Source organism: Notechis scutatus, chromosome 14, assembly GCF_049901735.1.
Source record: "Notechis scutatus isolate UNSWTSFEM ecotype Mainland chromosome 14, rNotScu1.2, whole genome shotgun sequence".
NCBI lineage: Eukaryota > Metazoa > Chordata > Lepidosauria > Squamata > Elapidae > Notechis > Notechis scutatus.
The window spans coordinates 255236-274822 of record NC_142022.1 but is presented as its reverse complement, the minus strand read 5'-3'; the positions used below and the strand labels follow the sequence as shown (position 1 = coordinate 274822).

General features: G+C 42.6%; 1 protein-coding gene and 1 long non-coding RNA gene across 5 annotated transcripts in view; one reads left to right on the top strand and one right to left on the bottom strand.

Moving 5' to 3' along the window:
* LOC148129478 (uncharacterized) overlaps positions 1-19587 on the top strand; it is a 133469-nt gene that overhangs the window by 39394 nt on the left and 74488 nt on the right. The gene's annotated exons all lie outside the window — the stretch shown is intronic.
* Positions 1-19587, bottom strand: part of ARHGEF2 (Rho/Rac guanine nucleotide exchange factor 2) — a 170732-nt gene that overhangs the window by 125535 nt on the left and 25610 nt on the right. For 3 of the 4 annotated variants that reach the window (XM_087943409.1, XM_087943408.1, XM_026686470.2), the window contains exons 2-3: positions 10812-11119; positions 2179-2353 (exon numbers count right to left, since the gene is read on the bottom strand). In XM_087943409.1, the coding sequence (XP_087799535.1) occupies positions 2179-2353; positions 10812-11119 (483 nt within the window). Of the gene's footprint in view, positions 1-1714; positions 1764-2178; positions 2354-10811; positions 11120-19587 lie in introns of those variants that run through there. The other variant, XM_087943411.1, reaches the window with a different exon arrangement.

The window sequence follows — 19587 nt, the reverse complement described above, 5'->3', positions numbered from 1 at the left end:
AATAAGAATAGAATATAGAATAGAATTAGAATAAAATAGAATAGAATAGAATGCAGAATAGAATAGAATAGAATAGAATAGAATAGAATAGAATAGAATTCTTTATTGGCCAAGTGTGATTGTACACACAAGGAATTTGTCTTGGTGCAAATGTTCTCAGTGTACATAAAATTCCCTATGCCTCCAGGCTCGAAATGTTGGGCCTTGACAATCTGGAACTGCGCTGCCTGCGGTCCGATCTAAGCATAGTACACAAAATTGTCTGCTATAACGTCTTGCCCATCAACAACTTCTTCAGCCTCAATCATAATAATACACAGGCAAACAACCGATACAAACTCAAGGTAAACCACTTCAAACTTGATGGCAGAAAATACGACTTCAGCAACAGAGTGGTCAAGGCCGGACTCCGTGGTTACAGCCTCAACCCCTCGCAGCTTCATCCTCAAACTGTCTACTGTGGACCTCACCCCATTCCTAAGAGGTCCTTAAAGGGGGTGTGCATAAGCGCACCAGCATGCCTACCATCCCTGTCTTACCGTCCCCATTTATCTGTATTTACTTCCTTTGTTCCTGCTTATGTTCATACTTACACTTGTTATCATGTACAGGTTTCACAAGCAAACAAACAAACAAATAATCTCAGCCACAGGGAAGGTCCGGGGTTTATGTCCCATCACTTCTGCTTCACCCCATGCCCAATCTTAACGACTTTTGATAAGCCATAATGTGATAAGCCTTTTGGCTGTTTCTTTTTTTAAAGTGATGAAGAAACTCACACAGCTGTATGCAATGACATTTCATTTTAAGGCATGCCGATTAGTGTACCTTCAAAGACAATCAAGTCTAATCACAATTCCTAAAGCCAGCTTTGCAGTTTGGCAAAGCTGCTTAGTGCTGTAACCCACCATGTCTTTTGACTGCAGCAGTTAAACTGATGGAATGATTGAGTGAGTGAGTGACTGAATGAATGTTGACTAAATTCTGCTTGCACCAGCCTTATGAATCTAGGTACAGTAGCATTTATGGAAAAGAAGCAGGGGTGGTATTCAGCAGGTTCTGACCAGTTCTGGAGAACCGGTAGCAGAAATTTTGAGTAGTTCAGAAAACCAGCAAAAATCACCTCTGACTGGCCCCGCCCCCATCTAGTCTCCGCCTCCCATTGAGTCCCAACTGATTGGATGGGTCTTCTTTGGTTGCCCTGCACAGGAGAAAGGAGCTGGAAAGCAGGTCAGTGGAGGTGGAGAGGGAATGGGGATTTTGTAGTATATCCTTTCCCCTGCCATGCCCACCAAGCCACACCTGCCAAGCCACACCCACAGAACCAGTAGTAAAAAATTTTTTTTAATCCCATCACTAAAAAGTCATTCCAAAACCATATCTCACTAAGCAAGATCCCGTTATAACATTCAGGAAACACCTAGAAATAGGAGAGGTTCATTTCTCCTCTTCCATGGAAGGTTGCATGGTGGGCTAACTGTGGAACTTACTGGCAGCCCTTCAAGTTAGGCCAGATCAGGAGGCAGAAATCGCAAGAAAGGCAAGATACAACAACAGAATCTTGTAATCCTGCCAGAGCTTCCCTCTAACCTCTCATATATGAAAGAGAATCAAGACCAAGCAATCTTGAGTTTCTTCCTCACTTCCTTCTGCCTTTAAGGGCTAAGCTGGTGTTTATCTAACGACTGTTAAATTCCTTCTTCTAGAACATTACCTTAAGGAGAATGCAGTCAGCGATGTCGGGCATGTGGCTGATGTCACGTATGTGTGATAAGGACTGACTGGGCGGGGAGGGGAGGAGCAGGCGGAGAGGGGCAGGGCCAGCCAGGGGCATGATTTGCCGGTTCTCCAAACTGCGCAGAATCTTAACAACCGGTTCCATAGAACCGGTCTGAACCAGTAGAATCCCACCCCTGATTGAGTTGTACCTTTAACTTTGATTGTCAGACTTCTAAATCAACTTAGCAAGTTTGTTTAGAATTGTCACAGCTCACTCTAAGGCTCTGCTCTTATGGCAACTTAACGAGGTCAGCTGAGCATCTAAGCTAGCAGACAAATTCTACAGCTTGCTAAGTTTGTTTAGAATTAACCCCCAGTCTGCTTTTCCATGGGTTTACTCTGTGTATTCCTATGGAATTTACTCTCTAATTTGTCTGTCTGGGAATCTGGCAAACTTACCTGAGACATCCCCTGGCCATCCTCCTCCTCCTCTTCATCCTGAGAAATCAGGGAGCCCAGTTCATCGTTGCTATGACCAATAGGGGCTCGTCGGGGGTCTCTCCTTCCCAAGGAATGCCCATCCAGTTGCTCTGTGGAGTCAAGTCCATCAGGTGCCAATTCCTTCAAACTTAAGCTGAAACAGATCAACATAGTTCAAACTTCAAGACATTTCCTTTCAATTTACCATCCCGCTGTGATGCTTCCATCCCAATTCTGAGCAATCACGAAAAGCACTTGCCAGGGAGAAATTTGCAAACCATTTCAACAATGACCATCCCAGACCTATTAACCTACCACGTGACTGGCTTGAGTTGACTGTAATGTGTAAACACAACCCCTATGTTTTATGGAACAGGGTTGGCTCAGCACAAAATTTAATCCCAATAGCAGCCCAGTACCTCAAATCTACCTACAACTACTTAGGCAACTCTGCTATTTTTAAGGGGAAAAAAACACCAAATATCATAAATATATTTTATCCATGCCCCTCGTTTATTTTTAAACAAACCTCACAGGGGGTTTGGTGACATCATCAGACATTACTAAAGACTGCTGCATACAACCTGTTTTTCCCTATTTAAAAAAAAAAAAGCTATAGAACAGGTTTTTCCTGCACTTGGAGGGGAGGGTATTAGTGGGCCGCATTTGCATAGAACATCACTGTCTGGCAATCCATCCCTCCTGTTCAAATATTGTATTTGTCTTGGCTGGCTTTTGGAACTCAAGACAATTTCCGCTTTTAATCTGAATAATTTTTGCACCATCATTCTAAAAAAAAAATGTTTACATTCCTATTTCTCCTTGTGAATGAGGGGAGGCAGGCAGAAATGCTTTGCAGAATATATTCCAGTTAACTCAACTGTGTAAGTCATCAAAATGAGCCTTTTTGAGGGTTTGCATGACCCTCTCAATTCAAAGGCTGGGTTCATGTAACATTCCAGGCTCCAATGCGGTGTGAACCAAGGAAAAATGGCATTAAAAATAATCCTCTTTTGGACTTTGGGAAAGGCTCCCAGTCTCTCAGCCCAGCCTACCTCACAGGGTTGCTATTCTCTCTCTCTCTCTCTCTCTCTCTCTCTCTCTCTCTCACACACACACACACACACACACACACACACACACTCTATCGGTATCTATATATCTATCCATCTAACCATCCATCTATGAAAATATTTTACAGACCCCTCACATCCTGGACATAAAGTGTTTCAACTCAACCCTAACCCTACCCTTAACCCTCAAAATGACGCTATAGAGCCCTGCACACCAGAACAACTAGACACAAGGACAGTTTCTCCCTGAACGCCATCACTCTGTTAAACAAATAAGTCTCTCAACTGCCAAACTATTTACAAAGTCTGCACTACTATTACTATTGTGACTGTATGATTGTAACTTTGTCGCTTGTATCCTTACTTTATATTAACTGTTTCCTAGCATGATTTGTTTGCTTATTTGTACCTTATGACTATCATTAAGTGTTGTACTTTATGATTCTTGATGAATGTATCTTTTCTTTTTATGTACACTGAGAGCATATGCACCAAGACAAATTTCTTGTGTGTCTAAGCACACTTGGCCAATAAAGAATTATCTATCTATCTATCTATCTATCTATCTATCTATCTATCTATCTGTCACATGGCTCTAGAAAAGCTAATAAATCAGGGGGAGCTGCTGAAGATAATAAATATCAGGGAGAACTACGATGCATCTTTTGAAAAAGAATCAAACTCAGAAACTGATGGGAATGGGGCCAATCAGAATAATGCCTCTCTCCCAAGGCTGCAGCCTGTCTGGATACTACTAACTGCAAAGGAGGAAAAGGTAGGTATGACCAAAAGCTTTTTTGCTCCTCAAAATATTTCTGCTGTTTGTTTCTCTCTTGAAAAAGACCCCTCCCCAAAAGCAGCTTACCATATATTTCCAAAAGATTGTTAAAAACCACCAGAGTTGCCGCAAAGCACAAGATGGGCAGCATATAAGTTAAATAAATAAATAAACAAACAAACAAATCATACATACATACATACATACATACATACATACATACATACAAAAAAACATTCAAACAAACCCTTCTTTAGCCAACAGCTTAAACTACTGAGTAACTTGCCCGTGTCTACTCTCATCCTACACCTTTCTGAGTCATTGGCACATAGAACTATATACTCAGCTCAGTCATGATGACTAAAACCGCGTTTTAAAAATACAGCCACTGAATGCCTTGTAATGCACCCGAAGTCATGCTATATTGACGAAAGGGGGGGACAGTTTTTTTAAGCACAGTACACTTGCCACTCGAGGCTAAGAGGCAGCACTTGGCCAACCTTAGCTTCTCTGAGTCAGACCTGGTTAGCATCCCAGCAACAGAGGCTAAAACAAAACAGTTTGATCCACAAATAAAGCAAAGGGGAACTTTTTTCCATACTGCAAATATGCCATGGACTATATTATCACATACATATACAGTATACATCATACGCAAACAATTGACGGAACTAATAGCTAGCGTATTGAAGAGAAGGATGAGGGAAGCATGATAGCAGTCTTCCAGTACTTAAGATGCTGCCACAAAGAAGAGACTTAATTTCCACAGTACCAGAAGGCAGGAGAAGAAACAATGAATGGAAACTAATCAAGGAGAGAAGCAGCTTGGAATTATGGAGAAACTTCCTGACAATGAGAACAATTAACCAGTGGAACAGCTTGCCACCAGAAATCGTGAGCGCTCCATCACTGGAGGTTTTTAAGAAGAGTCTAGACAGTTACTTCTGTGAAATATTATAGGTTCTCCTGCTTGAGCAGGAGATGGACTAGAAGATCTCCAAGATCCTTTCCAGCCCTAAGATTCTATAATTCTATATAGCATCCACAAAATTAAGTTCTTTAGAGGGAGATTACCTTTCACTCTCTATGTACCGTAACACTATTCTCTCCAATTTGTTACCTATTTTTTCCTTTTACTTTCCCTAAAACATTCCATCACATAAGCCTTTTTGCTATGATTTAGCTGGAAGCTATTCCAGCTTTCCTCAGACAGAGGAAGGGAATATTTATTTAGTTTAAAATTAAGTTTGTTTAAGTTTGGTTTAAAGCCAGGAACATATTAAATGCCATCTTCAAAGGAGGCCGCCAGCGGTCAAATGTAAATCTGCTTCTAAATTAGCATTTATTGCACATTTTTGAAAATTGGTGTATTTTTTTAAAAAGGAAAAAAAAGAATATAATCGTGAAGTAGGCAATATATTTACTGTCCATTTATTAAAGGTTTAAAATAAGCATCTGAAAATGGGTTAAAGTAGCTTTTGTTTTAAGACAGTACAGCTATTTCTTGACTTACAACAGTTAGTTTAGTGATCGTTCAGTTACAACATTATAATCGTTTTTCACAGTTATGATCTTTGCAGCATCCCCATGATCACAGGATCAAAATCCAGTGGCTTGGCTCATATTTATGATCGTTGCTGTGTCCTGTGATGACCAGGGGCCTGGCACAAAAATAACAAAGTCACCAAAGTAGATAAATTCCCTTTAATGCCTCCAACTTGGGCCCCAATGTCCAGTTATCCTCGGCTGGAGATCAAACTCTTCCACAAATAGTCTACGAAGGGAAGAAATGCAGTCCAAACCCAAAGTAAAGATAATTAGAAATTTTTAAAAAAACCAACACAAACCACATTGAAGTAATTAACATGGCAGGCCAGGATAATAAATTGCAGACTTCCAAAAAATAATGCAGCACCCACAGTTGGGAGGACGCCAAAACCCAGATAAGCCTCGACAAAGATAATGCACGCTTTGCTTCCAGCAACTTTGCCATGCGCAGTTTGCCCTTTTAAACAGTCTTCCCAGCTGCAGCCCATGAAGGGGATCAGGGCCTTCTTCTCTCCTGCAAGCCAGGTTGCTCCCTTCTCCGTTCCTCCTTGCTTGCCCTAGGATAAAGAGGGGGTGGGCCTGGGTCTTCCTCTGAATGCCCAGCTGGACTGTGCCTGTCCCCCGTTTCTTCCACAGCCACCAGAGCCCCACTCCCACTCCCTGTCAGCTGCTCAATCTCCCCCTCAGAATCGGACTCCAACAAGGGCTTGACATGTCCTGTGGTCACGTGATCCCCTTTTGCGACCTTCTGACAAGTCAAATCAATGTGGGAAGCCAGATTGTTTTAATAACCATGTTCCTCACTTAACAACTGCAGTGTTTCACTTAGCAACCGTGGCAAGAAAGGGGGGCAAAACTCACTTAACAAATGTCTCACTTAACAGCAGAAATGTTGGGCTCAATTGTGGTAGTAAGGTGAGGACTGCCTGTAACCTAAAACGAAAAAGGGCCTTAAAGATAGAATAGGCGGGTTTGAGGCAACAGGTTGTGGGGTTTACAGAATCAGTAGCCAACATATAGACTTGAAAATGTTGGATTGGCACTGGCAAGACCTGGGTTCAAATTCTGTCTCGGCCATGGAAGCTCTCTCGGGAATGGGACCAGAGGTGGTATTCAGCCGGTTCTGACTGGTTCTAGAGAACTGGTGGCGGACATTTTGAGTAGTTCGGAGAACCGGCCAATACCACCTCTGACTGGCTTCGCCCCCATCTCTTCTCCACCTCCCATTGAGTCCCAGCTGATTGGCTAAGTCTTCTTTGGTTGCCCTGCACAGGAGAACAGAGCTGGAAAGCAGGTTAGTGGGGTGGGGAGGGAAGGGGGATTTTGCAGTAACCTTTCCCTGCCACACACACCAAGCCACGCACACCAAGCCACGCACACCAAGCCAGGCCACACCCACAGAACCAGTAGTAAACAAATTTGAATCCCACCCCTAAATGGGACAATTCCTCCCTTGTCGCTTGGCTGTTACGATGGGGAAAACAGAAGGAAAGAATGTTGTGTACAATACAATGCTTTGAACTTCTGACTTAAAGACAAAGGAGAATCTAACAAACGGATCCACAAAGAAATGGTAGCTATGCATGCTTTACTTTCACTCCTGGGCATGTTCATCAACATAGGAGATTCTCTGAGCAGCTGAATTTGGATCACGTGACCACGGGGAGGCTGCAAAAAGGGTCATAAGTCCCTTTTTTCAGCACTGCTGTAGCTTCAAACGGTCACTAAACAAATTGTTGTAAGTCGAGGGCTACCTGTAATTCAAAGGAATGAGGGGGAATAATTCTAAGACAAGAAGGACAACTGGTGCACTATATGGAAGGGCAGGGCCCCCCATTTCTATTTGAGCCCAGTAGGTTGTGCAAACCCACCCTCTAATTGGTTTGTTACTGGTATCTCTTGTAAAAACCTGGTTTGAACTGCTGTAGGCATCCATTGAAGGGCAGTGGGGCTGCCCCAGAGAGGAGGGAGGGGGTCAAGCTATTCTTCAAGGCACCTGAAGGCCAGGCAAGGAATAATGAATGGAAACTGAACAAGGAGAGAGTCAACCTGGAAATAAGGAGGAATTTTCTGACAGGGAGAACAATCAACCGATGGAACAGAAGTTGCCTTCGGAAGTTGTGGGAGCTTCATCACTGGACGCTTTCAAGAAGAGGCTGGACTCCCATCTGTCAGAAATGGTGTAAAGTCTCCTGCTTGGGTGGGGGGGTTGGACTAGATGACCTACCAGGTCCCTTCCAACTCTGTTAATATAAATCTATAAATCTAAATCTAAATAAGGGCTAGAAACATGCAAGCTTTTTTTTCTTCTTTAGCTCAAAACTGAGTTTCATCCTCTCTTCACATTCCCATGAACAAACACATAGATACGGAATAATGTATTCAAACTCCTCTCACTCACTTTTTCCTGAGTGAGGTCATCATCCCCTGGCCCGGACTCCCATCTGGCTGGGTTTTCTATCCAGGGTCAGTTCTAGCACCACCCTCTCATAAATTTAGCTTCCCCATCCTCTGCCAATCTAGTCAGATTTTATTTAATATTTGCAAAGGAAGGGCAGCACCAGGAAGCAGGTCCCAGACGGAAACTCAGTCTTTTAATATATCCTAGCAAACAGCCCTCCCAACTGCTGCATATTTGCAAGGGAAAAGACAAAATGGAGTCCAAAACTGCCATAAATCAGGAAGAGGAGCTGTTTTTCCAGGGCCAGGCTGCTGAAACACAGAGATAAAGATGGAACAAAAGCCAGAAAAAGAGGGCACTGGACATTATAATTCTGAATCATCAAGCGAAGCCTTGCTTTCACCTCCAGCAAACAACAGCACCAGTTGCCAGAATTAAAACAGGATACCAGCTTTCCCCAACCTTCCCATCCAAAATGCTCAGTCTTTGGCCATGCTGGCTGGGGAACCTGGGAGCTGTGGTCCCAGCACATTGAAAGGACTGCTGCAGCACATAGGGCAACAACGTGGAGGGGTGGGGGGGAACGTAACCAAACACTAGTATACAGTATTTTGCTCCTAGGGTATTTTTTCCTAGGCAGTGAAATTCAGGACCATTTCCTCTGGAGGAGAAAAGAATGTCCTAAATCAGTTTCTAGAACAGAGGGCTGGGTCTCGACACAATTAAATCAGAAAAGCACATTTTGACTTAAAGTAATTACATGCTAAGACATTTACATATAACAAGAAGCTATATTGTTGTTGAGAGCTTAGCCCATTCACTAAAAGATAGTCCGTTCTGGGATTGGAGTTCAACTTTCTGCAGCAAAGCACATATCCTGCAACAGTAATCTATATATATAAAAGCAAAATGCCACTCACGCATCATTACAAAATCTCCAGAACTGTAAAGCCTACAAACTTGAAATTTGGCACATAGGTTCCTCTTGGCTTCTAGGGGCTCACTAAGAAAGGATTTTTCTAAATGACCACCAGAGCCTTAGTATTTCCTACATTATTATTATTAACACACTCTGATGCTAAGGAGTTCTACTCCCCCTCCCCACCTGAAAAGAAATCTCTTCCAAATGCAAAACACAAGCAGAAGAGAGGAGTTTCAGTTTCAGTTTTAGTTTCACAGCAGCAACCAGCTTTAGTACAGGACAGTTGAGTTAAGCCATGCCCAGGCTCCTTGCTGTCGCCTTGCTCATAGAGCAATACTCTTTCAGTTTCCAAACAGCCTTCAACTCTCTCTCACACTGATTGGACGCTAGTCAGATGACTACCGATGGATACTGGTAGGCAGAGGCAGAATTCCCCCCCCCCCTTATTTTCCTCCCCTAAAACTAAGTCCGACCACATAGTTTCATAGCAAAGCACAAGTATTGAGCTAGTCAGTTAATATTTTTAGCAACTCTTCAAACAAAGGTCTGGGATAAATGAATTGTTTGTGGCACAATACTGAACTCAGCAATGGAAAAAAAATTAGAAGAGGCACCCAAATGCTGACTTACTATAGCAAGAGCAGGAAATCTTTGGGTTTGGAGCGGGGTCACCTTTTAAATATTAAAATGACAGAATGGCTACCATGGTGGATGTTATTTTATATTTTGTTTTTTGTTTTTTGTTTGTTTGTTTATTTATTTATTTATTTTGCTCCACCTTTATTACTTCATAAGTAACTCAAAGCAGCAATCATACGTAACAGCTGCCTCTAGACATGAGGAATGGCACACAAATCTAATGTATTTATTTATAACATTATTAGCAAATAATATTGCTCCGTCGTCCCATTTTCCACATAACCACTACCTTTTGAGATGGGTTGGTCTGAGAGGGAATGGCTGGCCCAAGGTCACCCAGCCAGATTTCATGCATAAAGCAAGACTAGAAGTCACAATCTGGTTATTGGCCCAAAGCCATACAGCTGGCTTTCATGGCTAAGGCAGGACTAGAACTCACAGTCTCCTATTAATTGGCCCAAATTCACCCAGCCGGCTTTCATGCCTGAGAGAGGGCTAAAACAGTGATCCCCAACCTTTTTGATGCCGTGGCCCGGTACCGGCATCAGCTGGGCGCCGCGGCCCGGTACCGGCATCAGCTGGGCGCCGCCATCTTTTTTTGATGAAAAAGTGCTTCCGGTGAGCTTTCTACCCGGAAAAGCTCACCGGAAGCGCTGGCACCGCCATCTTTTTTTGATGAAAACGTGCTTCCGGTGAGCTTTCTACCCGGAAAAGCTCACCGGAAGCGCTGGCGCCGCCATCTTTTTTTGATGAAAACGTGCTTCCGGTGAGCTTTCTACCCGGAAAAGCTCACCGGAAGCGCTGGCGCCGCCATCTTTTTTTGATGAAAACGTGCTTCCGGTGAGCTTTCTACCCGGAAAAGCTCACCGGAAGCACTTTTTCATGAAAAAGATGGCGGCGCCAGCAAGCGCGCCCGGTAGGAGTTGTTCCGCGGACCGGTGGTTGGGGACCCCTGGGCTAAAACATACCATCTCCTGATGATTGGCCAGCCACCCAGCTGGCTTTCATGGCTAAGGCAGAACTAGAACCGTCTCCTGGTTTCTTGGCCAGTACCTTCACCACTAGGCCAAACTGACTTTTTAACCCCAATCCCAAAACTCCTGTCTACCTGAATCCAGTTAACCCCCAACGTTCTCTTAGATCTCAGGAAAACTGATGCTTTGCAGCAGGCTACCTTCCCATTTAATTTTTTTATAAATTCCTTTTTTTTAAGGGTTTATCAAAAGCCCGTTGGGTATTATGAAAGTTTACCTTCGCTGGTCAAAATCTGAGTCTTCTTCCAGCACTTTCCCCGGCTCCCAGCTATGCCTTCGGAAGGAATCATACATGTGACTGGATCCTCTGAGCGTCCCTGACCGGCGCATGTGCACATTCAAATACTGACTGTTCTCTTCCTCCTTCTCCTCTTCCTCTTCGGCGGTTTCCCAGTCTCCTGCCAAAGACGGGCCCGACTCCATGGCTGACAAGCAATGGGTTTTCTGGTTGCATTCATAGGGGTGCATCTCCGAGGCGGAAGGGTTCATGTCTTCCAACATGGAGGGATGCCAAAGACCAGAAGGCTACAGGGAAAAGAAAGAGGGCAGGAGAAAAAGGAGAAAGTCAAATTAAATAAGGCCAGTCCTTCTTCAGGTTTTGGAATTTGCAGTCTTGAGGCTTCAGTGAAATTTAAAATTTCAGCTATTGTGCTGAGCAGAAAGTTAGTCTTTTCACAAGAATTTGCTTCTAAAGTAGGATGACAATCCCTTATCACAAGACATGCTCAGCTATTAATATTTGAGAAAGCTCAGAAAGCTCAAACTGCCCAAGGAGCTGCTGATACAGTTCTACAGAGGAATTATTGAGTCTGTCATCTGCACCTTTATAACTGTCTGGTTTGGCTCTGCAGCCCAACAGGACAGATACAGACTTCAGAGAGTAATTAGGACTGCAGAAAAAATACAATGGCTACCAACCTGCCTTCCATGGAGGACCTGTATACTGCACGAGTCAAAAAGAGGGCTGTGAAATTATCTAGAGACCCCTCACATCCTGGACATAAACTCTTTCAACTCCTACCCTCCAAACGACGCTATAGAGCACTGCACACCAGAACAACTAAACAGAAGGACAGTTTTTTTCCGAATGCCATCACTCTGCTAAACAAATAATTTCCTCAACACTGTCCAACTATTTACAAAGTCTGCACTACTATTACTATTAATCTTCTCATCACTCCTTATCACCCATCCCCTCCCACTTGTGACTGTATGACTGTAACTTTGTCACTTGTATCCTTACGATTTATATTGACTGGTTTCCAGTATGATTTGATTGCTGATTGTACCCTATGACAATCATTAACTGTTGTACCTGATGATTCTTGACGAATGTATCTTTTCTTTTATGCATACTGAGAGTATTTGCATCAAGACAAATTCCTTGTGTGTCCAATCATACTTGGCCAATAAAGAATTCTATTCTATTTGAACCATGGTTTATTCCAAGAACCCTTTTTTTTTTGAATTTGCACAATGTATAGAAAAATAGAATAACAGAGTTGGAAGGGACCTTGGAGGTCTTCTAGTCCAACCCCCTGCTTAGGCAGGAAACCCTACACCACTTCAGACAAATGGTTATCTAATCTCTTCTTTAAAACTTCCAGTGTTGGAGCATTCACAACTTCTGGAGGTAAGTTGTTCCACTGATTAATTGTTCTGTCAGGAAAATTCTCCTTAGAATGGTTACAGGAACTGGGCTTGGCTAGTCTAGTAAAGAGAAGGACCAGGGGAGACATGATAGCAGTCTTCCAATATTTGAGGGGCTGCACAGAGAGGAGAAAGTGGTCAAGCTATTTTCTAAAGCGCCTGTAGGCCAGTCAAGGAATAATGGATGGAAACTGAACAAGGAGAGATTTAACTAGAAATAAGGGGAAACTTTCTGACAGTGAGACCAATCAACCAATGGAACAGCTTGCCCTCGGAAGCTGTGGGAGCGCCATCACTTGAGACTTTCAAGAAGAGATTGGACTGCCTTTTGTCAGAAATGGTGTAGGATCTGCCACTTGGGTGGGGGGTTGGACTAGATGACTTACAAGGTCCCTTCCAACTCTGATTATCTGTTATCTGTTAGTTCTAAGTTGCTTCTCTCTTTAATTACTTTCCACCTTGGTCCCTTCCAACTCTGTTAATGTGTATTGCTTCTTGTCCTGCCTTCAGGTGTTTTGGAGAATAGCTTGACCCCCTCTTCTTTGGGGCAGCCCCTGAGATACACTGCTATCATGTCTCCCTTAGTCCTTCTTTTCATTAAACTAGACATACCCAGTTCCTGTATATAACATAATATAACATAATGCATAATGCTCTGCCTAGTTCACAAAGACACATTAGGTTCCAGTGTGGCTGGTTAGTTTGGGGCTCCAGGGTATGATATTGCCACTGAGTAAAGAATAAAGCAGATTAGTTCTTCCTGGAGTCTTTAAAAGGCAAACTAGGAAGGCTGAGCCCTACCACCTCCTCAAACCCCCACCCCATCTGCCCCTTGGGGAAGAGAAGGGAAAGAAACACACACAATAAGTTTAGGTCCCCAAACTCAAGAGTCCCCTTATCATCACAACATCTCCTCATCTTTTATCTGAGCAAGCAGGCACACCTTCAGTTTTATTTTCTAAGCATGCCTATTTGAGAGCCCAGCATCATAATGGGGGGGGGGGGCTTTAATAAATAAATAACATGCAAGCCCCCCCTTTTAATATGTAGAACTTAAACAGCTATTAAAAAATAAAATAGTAAAAAAGTCTCATAATCATCTCTAAGTTGCTAAAAAGCTTTCTTCTATGTATAGCCATCCAAAAAAAGGAAGAATGAGACTTTGCCCTGCAGAACAAATTCTACAAGCAATACTCCAAAATTTCACCCAATCTTTTGTCTTTTGGACATGTTAGGTGATAGACAACCAGCATCTGATAATTCAGGAAAATGGCACTTCCCACACATTTGAAGAACACCAGAAAGGTAGAACATTTCAGCCCTGTTTCTACGCAAATTTATTTTGTGATCCCAACCTATACCTAACAAGATGGAAACAACAGACTATTACTAACACTGAATGGCTGAACGCTGAATATATGTGGAAGAAGAAGTATTGTGAAGGTTTGTCCCCTTGAATCACTCATAGAGCAATAAAGGCAGGATTAAAAAAGAAATCTATATCTAACAAATTACAGATTAATGGAAGATACCTTATAGGTCATCTAGTCCAACCCCCCCATCTGTCCATTTCTGACAAATGGCAGTCCAATCTCAAAATTTAAAAAAACTTCAGTTAAAGCCCATACTGGATTGGAAAAACTGTCTTCCACCTCTGCAGATGAGATAGGTCTCCGCTCCCATAATTCCCAACCAGCACACCTGTTTGGCAGGTATCCAGGCAGGGAACCATGGGAATTGAGTCATTCGAAGCCACTAAATTAGAAACCGTTTCCTCAAAACCGTTTCCTAGGTTTCCTGCCTAGGCAGAGGGTTGAACTAGAAGACCTCCAAGGTCCCTTCCAACTCTGTTATTCTATTCTAAATCCAACTGAAGCAGCCAGTGGTTGGCTCTTAAAAATATGAGGGGAGAAATGGCAAATTTGAGGAATAATAGTGACAGCATCTAGACTTTAAGCCTCAATTGATATAAATCTGTCTAGAATGAAACTTTCACACATCCTTATTTTTAAAGTGTGTGCGTGTACTTTAAAAATAAGGATGTGTAAGCGCTTTACTCATATATAAATACACACACACAATTACACCCAAAACAGGAACTAGGTTTTTCTTTTAAAATCCCGGTTTCGTAGGCTTGTTGGAAATAATTTGCCTTTCTTGCCAAATCCATCCTCCCTCAGTGACCTGAGGGGGAGTAAGAAAAAGATGCCAGCCAAAATCCACCTCAGCTTTGTGGAAAATGGCCCATGGGTAAAGAATCCAACAGCAAGCTGAGATAAAGAAGGAATTTACACCACCACCCCGCAAACAAAATCACATTTCTAGATTGCTGACGTTTCAGACTTTCACATCAGCCATTATTTCCCAAAAAAGCAAAATGGTTCCTCCCTTGTTCTTGAGGAAACAAAATGGCGTCACTGCAGCCAAGCATTGCCACTGGCCAAGACGGGAAGACAGGAAGGGGCAACACCGGGCCATCTTTGGAAAAATGCACAATTGTATTAGTGACTAGAGCAGCAGAGAGAGGAAGAGACAGAGGAAAGAGACAAAAAAAATCAGTTTGAGGTTGAATTTCTATCAGAACTGAAAGAGATTCCCAGCCCTGAAAACATAAGTGAAGTGGTGTAAATTCCACACCAACAAAGGAAGCAAGTTGAGGGAACTACTATAGTATACGTCCCTCCATGAGTGTGCCTGTGCCTCTCTCTCTCTCTCTCTCTCTCTCTCTCTCTGTGTGTGTGTGTGTGTGTGTGTGTGTATGTATGTATGTATGTATGTATATATATATTTATATATATATATGTTTTCTGAGGTTCTCGCGGGTATTTGTATGTGGATCTTTGGTTATTCGGGTTTTCTCCCGCGTAAGATTCAAAGTATCTAGGCAACGTTTCGGCGAGGTCCCACTCGCCATCTTCAGGCTGGTGCTTATTATACCAACATCAACTCCATCAACCAATCAAGAGGCTGCAGCACAGCCAACCAGCCCAGCACACCATCCCCCACCACTTGTATATAGAGAGAGATGGCAGCTCCGGTCACACACTGCTTGCACTGGCACTAAGCCGAAAGCACCAGCCTGAAGATGGCGAGTGGGACCTCGCCGAAACGTTGCCTAGATACTTTGAATCTTACGCGGGAGAAAACCCGAATAACCAAAGATCCATATATATATATATATATATATATATATATATATATATATATATATATATATATATATATATATATATATATATATATATATGTATATGTATATGTATATGTATATGTATATGTATATGTATATGTATATGTATATGTATATATATATATATATATATATATATATATATATATATATGTAAAAAGTGTGAGAGGGGACTTGTTATATGGTTACTAGGCAACTGCCCGTTTCCAGGATTCTTCTGAGGAATGGGATCTACTTGAATCCCAAAACTGTGTCCACCTGCAAGAAGGTCAACCTTCATCTGTGGCTGGTCCTCAGCTGCACACAGTTCATTTTGCCAAGCTGAGACCTTAATGACAGAACAACAGAGTTGGAAGGGGCCTTGGCGGTCTTTTAGTCCAACCCCCTGCCCTTGCAAGATGTCAGCACAAGATGCAAGATGGGGTGTTCCCCGTGGAAGCGGCTGGCCCAGGATCCTAATTTAAAAGCAATTTAATTTTCACCTCCGGGCAAAAATCATGCCAAACAATTCAGTGCATATAATAGGGCAACCTCCCATGGTTTTATTAAGCTTCCCCTGTAGCCCTAGAGGTGCAACAGTTCATTTAGTGACCGTTCAAAGTTACAACGGCACTGGAAAAAGGGACTTAGGACCATTTTTCACACTTATGGCCATTGCAGCATTACTTACTTTACTTTATTGTCACTGCACCTCGTACAACAAAATCAAACACCATCTTCAATGCACATCATGACCATGAAAACAAACCCAAACACACATCCTTCACATTCTATACATTGAATTGAAAACCCCTGATATTGCATTCATATTGCACTATACAGTATAATTCAGCTGCTGGGATAGCAGCTGTTTTTCAGCCTCCTTGTATTTATTATCCGGTACCGTCTGTCAGATGGTAATAATTCAACTGGGTTCAATTGTGGTCGTAAGTTGAGGACCCCCTGTATTCTCAGTGATACCTTGGTAGCAATTCTTAGGCCTAATAATTTATTTACAGTAGGTATGGCTTGGTGTATTATGTGGACGCAGGTCCACCTTAATCAAGGAGGAAACCTATATTATTTGTTTATTTATATATCATACAAGGTAGTCCTTGACTTATGATCACAAATGAACCCTCTGTTATTAATCAAGACGTTAATTGAGTTTTGCCCCATTTTACAATCTTTCTTGCCACACTTGTTAAGTGATGACCCGGGGCGTGGCACAAAGGCAACACAGTCAAATAAGCAAGAAGAGTCCCTTTATTATCTCCAACTTTGCCCCCAATGTCCAGGTTACCTTCGGCTGGAGAAAAACTCTTCCAGGAACAGCCTTTAAGTGGAGAAAATTCAGTCCGAAAACAAAGTACATACAAACTGTAACTAAAAATCCAAACAAACCAAGCTGCAGTAATTAACTTGACAGGGCAGGGAAAGGAATTGCAGACTTGAAAGCACAGCTAAACACACACAGTTGGGAAGATACCAGGAACACAGATAAGCATCAATGATACCAGATAAATTCACAATTTGCTCCCAACAGCTTGCTGCACGCAGCTTCCCTTTTTAAACACTGTGTTCCCAGCTGCAGCTAATGAAGGGAATCAGGGCCCTTTCCTCCCCTGTAAGCCAACAACTCACGTTGCTCCCTTCTCCGTTCCTCCCTGTGTGCCCTAGGATGAAGAGTGGGTGGGCCTGGAACTTCCTCTGAATTTCCTCTGCCTTGCTCTACCTCTTCCCTGCTCTGCCCAGCCAGACTGTGCCCTTCCCCAGCCAACGGAGCCACACTCCCACTCCCTGTCAGCTGTTCGGCCTCCCCCTCCAAATCATATTCTGACAAGGGCATGACAGAATCCATGCAGTTAAGTTAGCAGTTAAATGAATCTGGCTTTTCCCATTGATTTTGTCAGAAAATCACACACAAAAAAGGATGACATGATCTCAGGACACAGCATTGGTCAAAAAAATTTGAACCAGTTGCCAAGTGTTCAAATTTTGACCACGTGTCCATGGGGATACTGTAAGAGTCACAACTGTTCATTGGAAAGAATCAATATCTGCAGAAATTGTGCTTATCTAGCTGTATTCACACAATAAACACATTCAGGGTTTCCGTGGACCTGGTTTTTCTGAATTGCCAATATCTGCACAACATAAAAAAGCCACACTGGTTAGATTTACACAATGTGCTGCCCAGCAATTTGAGCCACGAATATTTCAGCCTAACAGGTTGGGTGAGTTCATACGATACAATAAGCCATGGCTTGTTTAACCATCATTCACTGAATACTTCCCAACTACCTAAACTGCTGAAATTAAGCCATAAATCTGGGTACACCATCCCTAATTGGTTAGATTTGGACAATACACTAAGCCACAAACAGAATGTATTATGGCTCGCTGCAATATGTGAACGCTGCTCTATGTATTTAATCCAAGGATTTTTCTTTAAAAAATATGAAAGATGCCAAAGAAAACCGATCAAGCAACTTCTCAAGACTGTCTAGTTTTTTATTTTGAAGTCCCACCCTGCAATGAACCACTTCCTCAAAGCCATGTCTTCCAACTCGCTATCGGAACAGAAACAATTCTCTCTCTCTTTTTTCCCCACAACCTTTTCTTTCCCCGTATCAGACCACCAATCTTGATTCCATGGTTCAGCAATCCAGTTAAAAACCAGGCAGCTATGTGCAGGATCAGTTTGAGAAGCCTAGAGAGATCACAAGCCCTCCTCCAGCCACTTTTTCCCCCTGGTTACCTCTGACCACTGGCTCCAATCCCAGCAGTTTTGCAGAAGATGAGGCTCTGCAGTTTCTAAAAAGGTTAAATCTTGGCAACTGGACCAATGTTTATTAAAACGGAGACATTTCGTTACTCATCCAAGTAACTTCATCAGTCAACATGAAAAATTTGGGTAGGCAGAGAATCAGAAAGTCGTTGGAAAGAACCAATATTTGCCATATAGATTGTTTGTCCCAAAATGAAAAGCAACGTGTAAATGAAGATTCAATCATTCAGGCCAGTAGTATCTCCAAAGCTTAAATCATGGCAACTGGACCAAAGTTTTATTAAAACAGAGACATTTTGTTACCCATCCAAGAGCTTCTGCAGTCAAAAACCTGGGTACAACCAGGTATTCCAACGACTTTCTGACTACCGAAATTTTCATTTTGACTGAAGATATTACTCAGATGAGTAACGAAACGTCTCCGTTTTAATAAAACTTCGGTCCAGTTTCCATGACTTAACACAAGGCTCTTCAAACTTGGCAAGTTTAAGACTTGTGGTCTTCAACTCCCAGAATTCCTGAGCTAACATGACTGGAGGAGGAGGAATTCTGGGAGTTGAAGTCCACAAGTCTTAAAGCTGTCAAGTTTGAAGACTCCTGATTTAACCTTTTGAGATAGTTTTGGCTTGAATGATTGAATCTTGATCTACATGGCTCTACAGTTTGCTCAATGCCTGCTTCCCAGGAAGAGAAAATGCCATGGCTTTCTTTCCTGTCTTTTTTTCCTCTCCTCCTCCAGCGCTGTCAGCGTGAAGGGATTTTTCCTCCCTGGAATATCAGAATTAAACCCCCCAGAAGTTAAGAAACAACGTGACAGAAAAGAAATGAGGTTCCCGGAAGATCCTACTTAGAGGTCTTTTTTGGAGGGCAGCCCAAGAATGAGAGAAAGTAGCCCTTCAAATTGGTCCTTGATCACTCCCCGATCTCTTCCTGGCACTTCATAAATTATGACTCAGGTTGCTAGCTTTTTTTCCTGATTCTGTTTCTCCATCACCATCATTCTTAAAGGAAAAGCAAAAAGCTTTTCCCCCGATTTGTAAGATCATCCCATAAGATTTGTTAAATTACATCTTTGTGTAATATTTTGTTCAGCCCCTAAAAAGCATCCAGAATTCAACACAATCCCCTTGCAAACAAAGAATCGTAGAAGTGCAACAGTGCTAGGGCCCTGGGTCAACAATGCCCAAGGTTTCTCTGGGTCTTTTTAATACGGGGGCTGTTTTTCTATGCCCCACATTTCTAGGAAGTGTCAGATTAATGTTTGCGCCCCCTTCAAAAGGGATTGTGACTGTGAGACCCAAGCCATTCTTTTTTTGCTGCAGGTATCCCAGATTGGGCATCCCCACTTGAACATGTACAAAGACACTTATCTTGCCTGTCTTT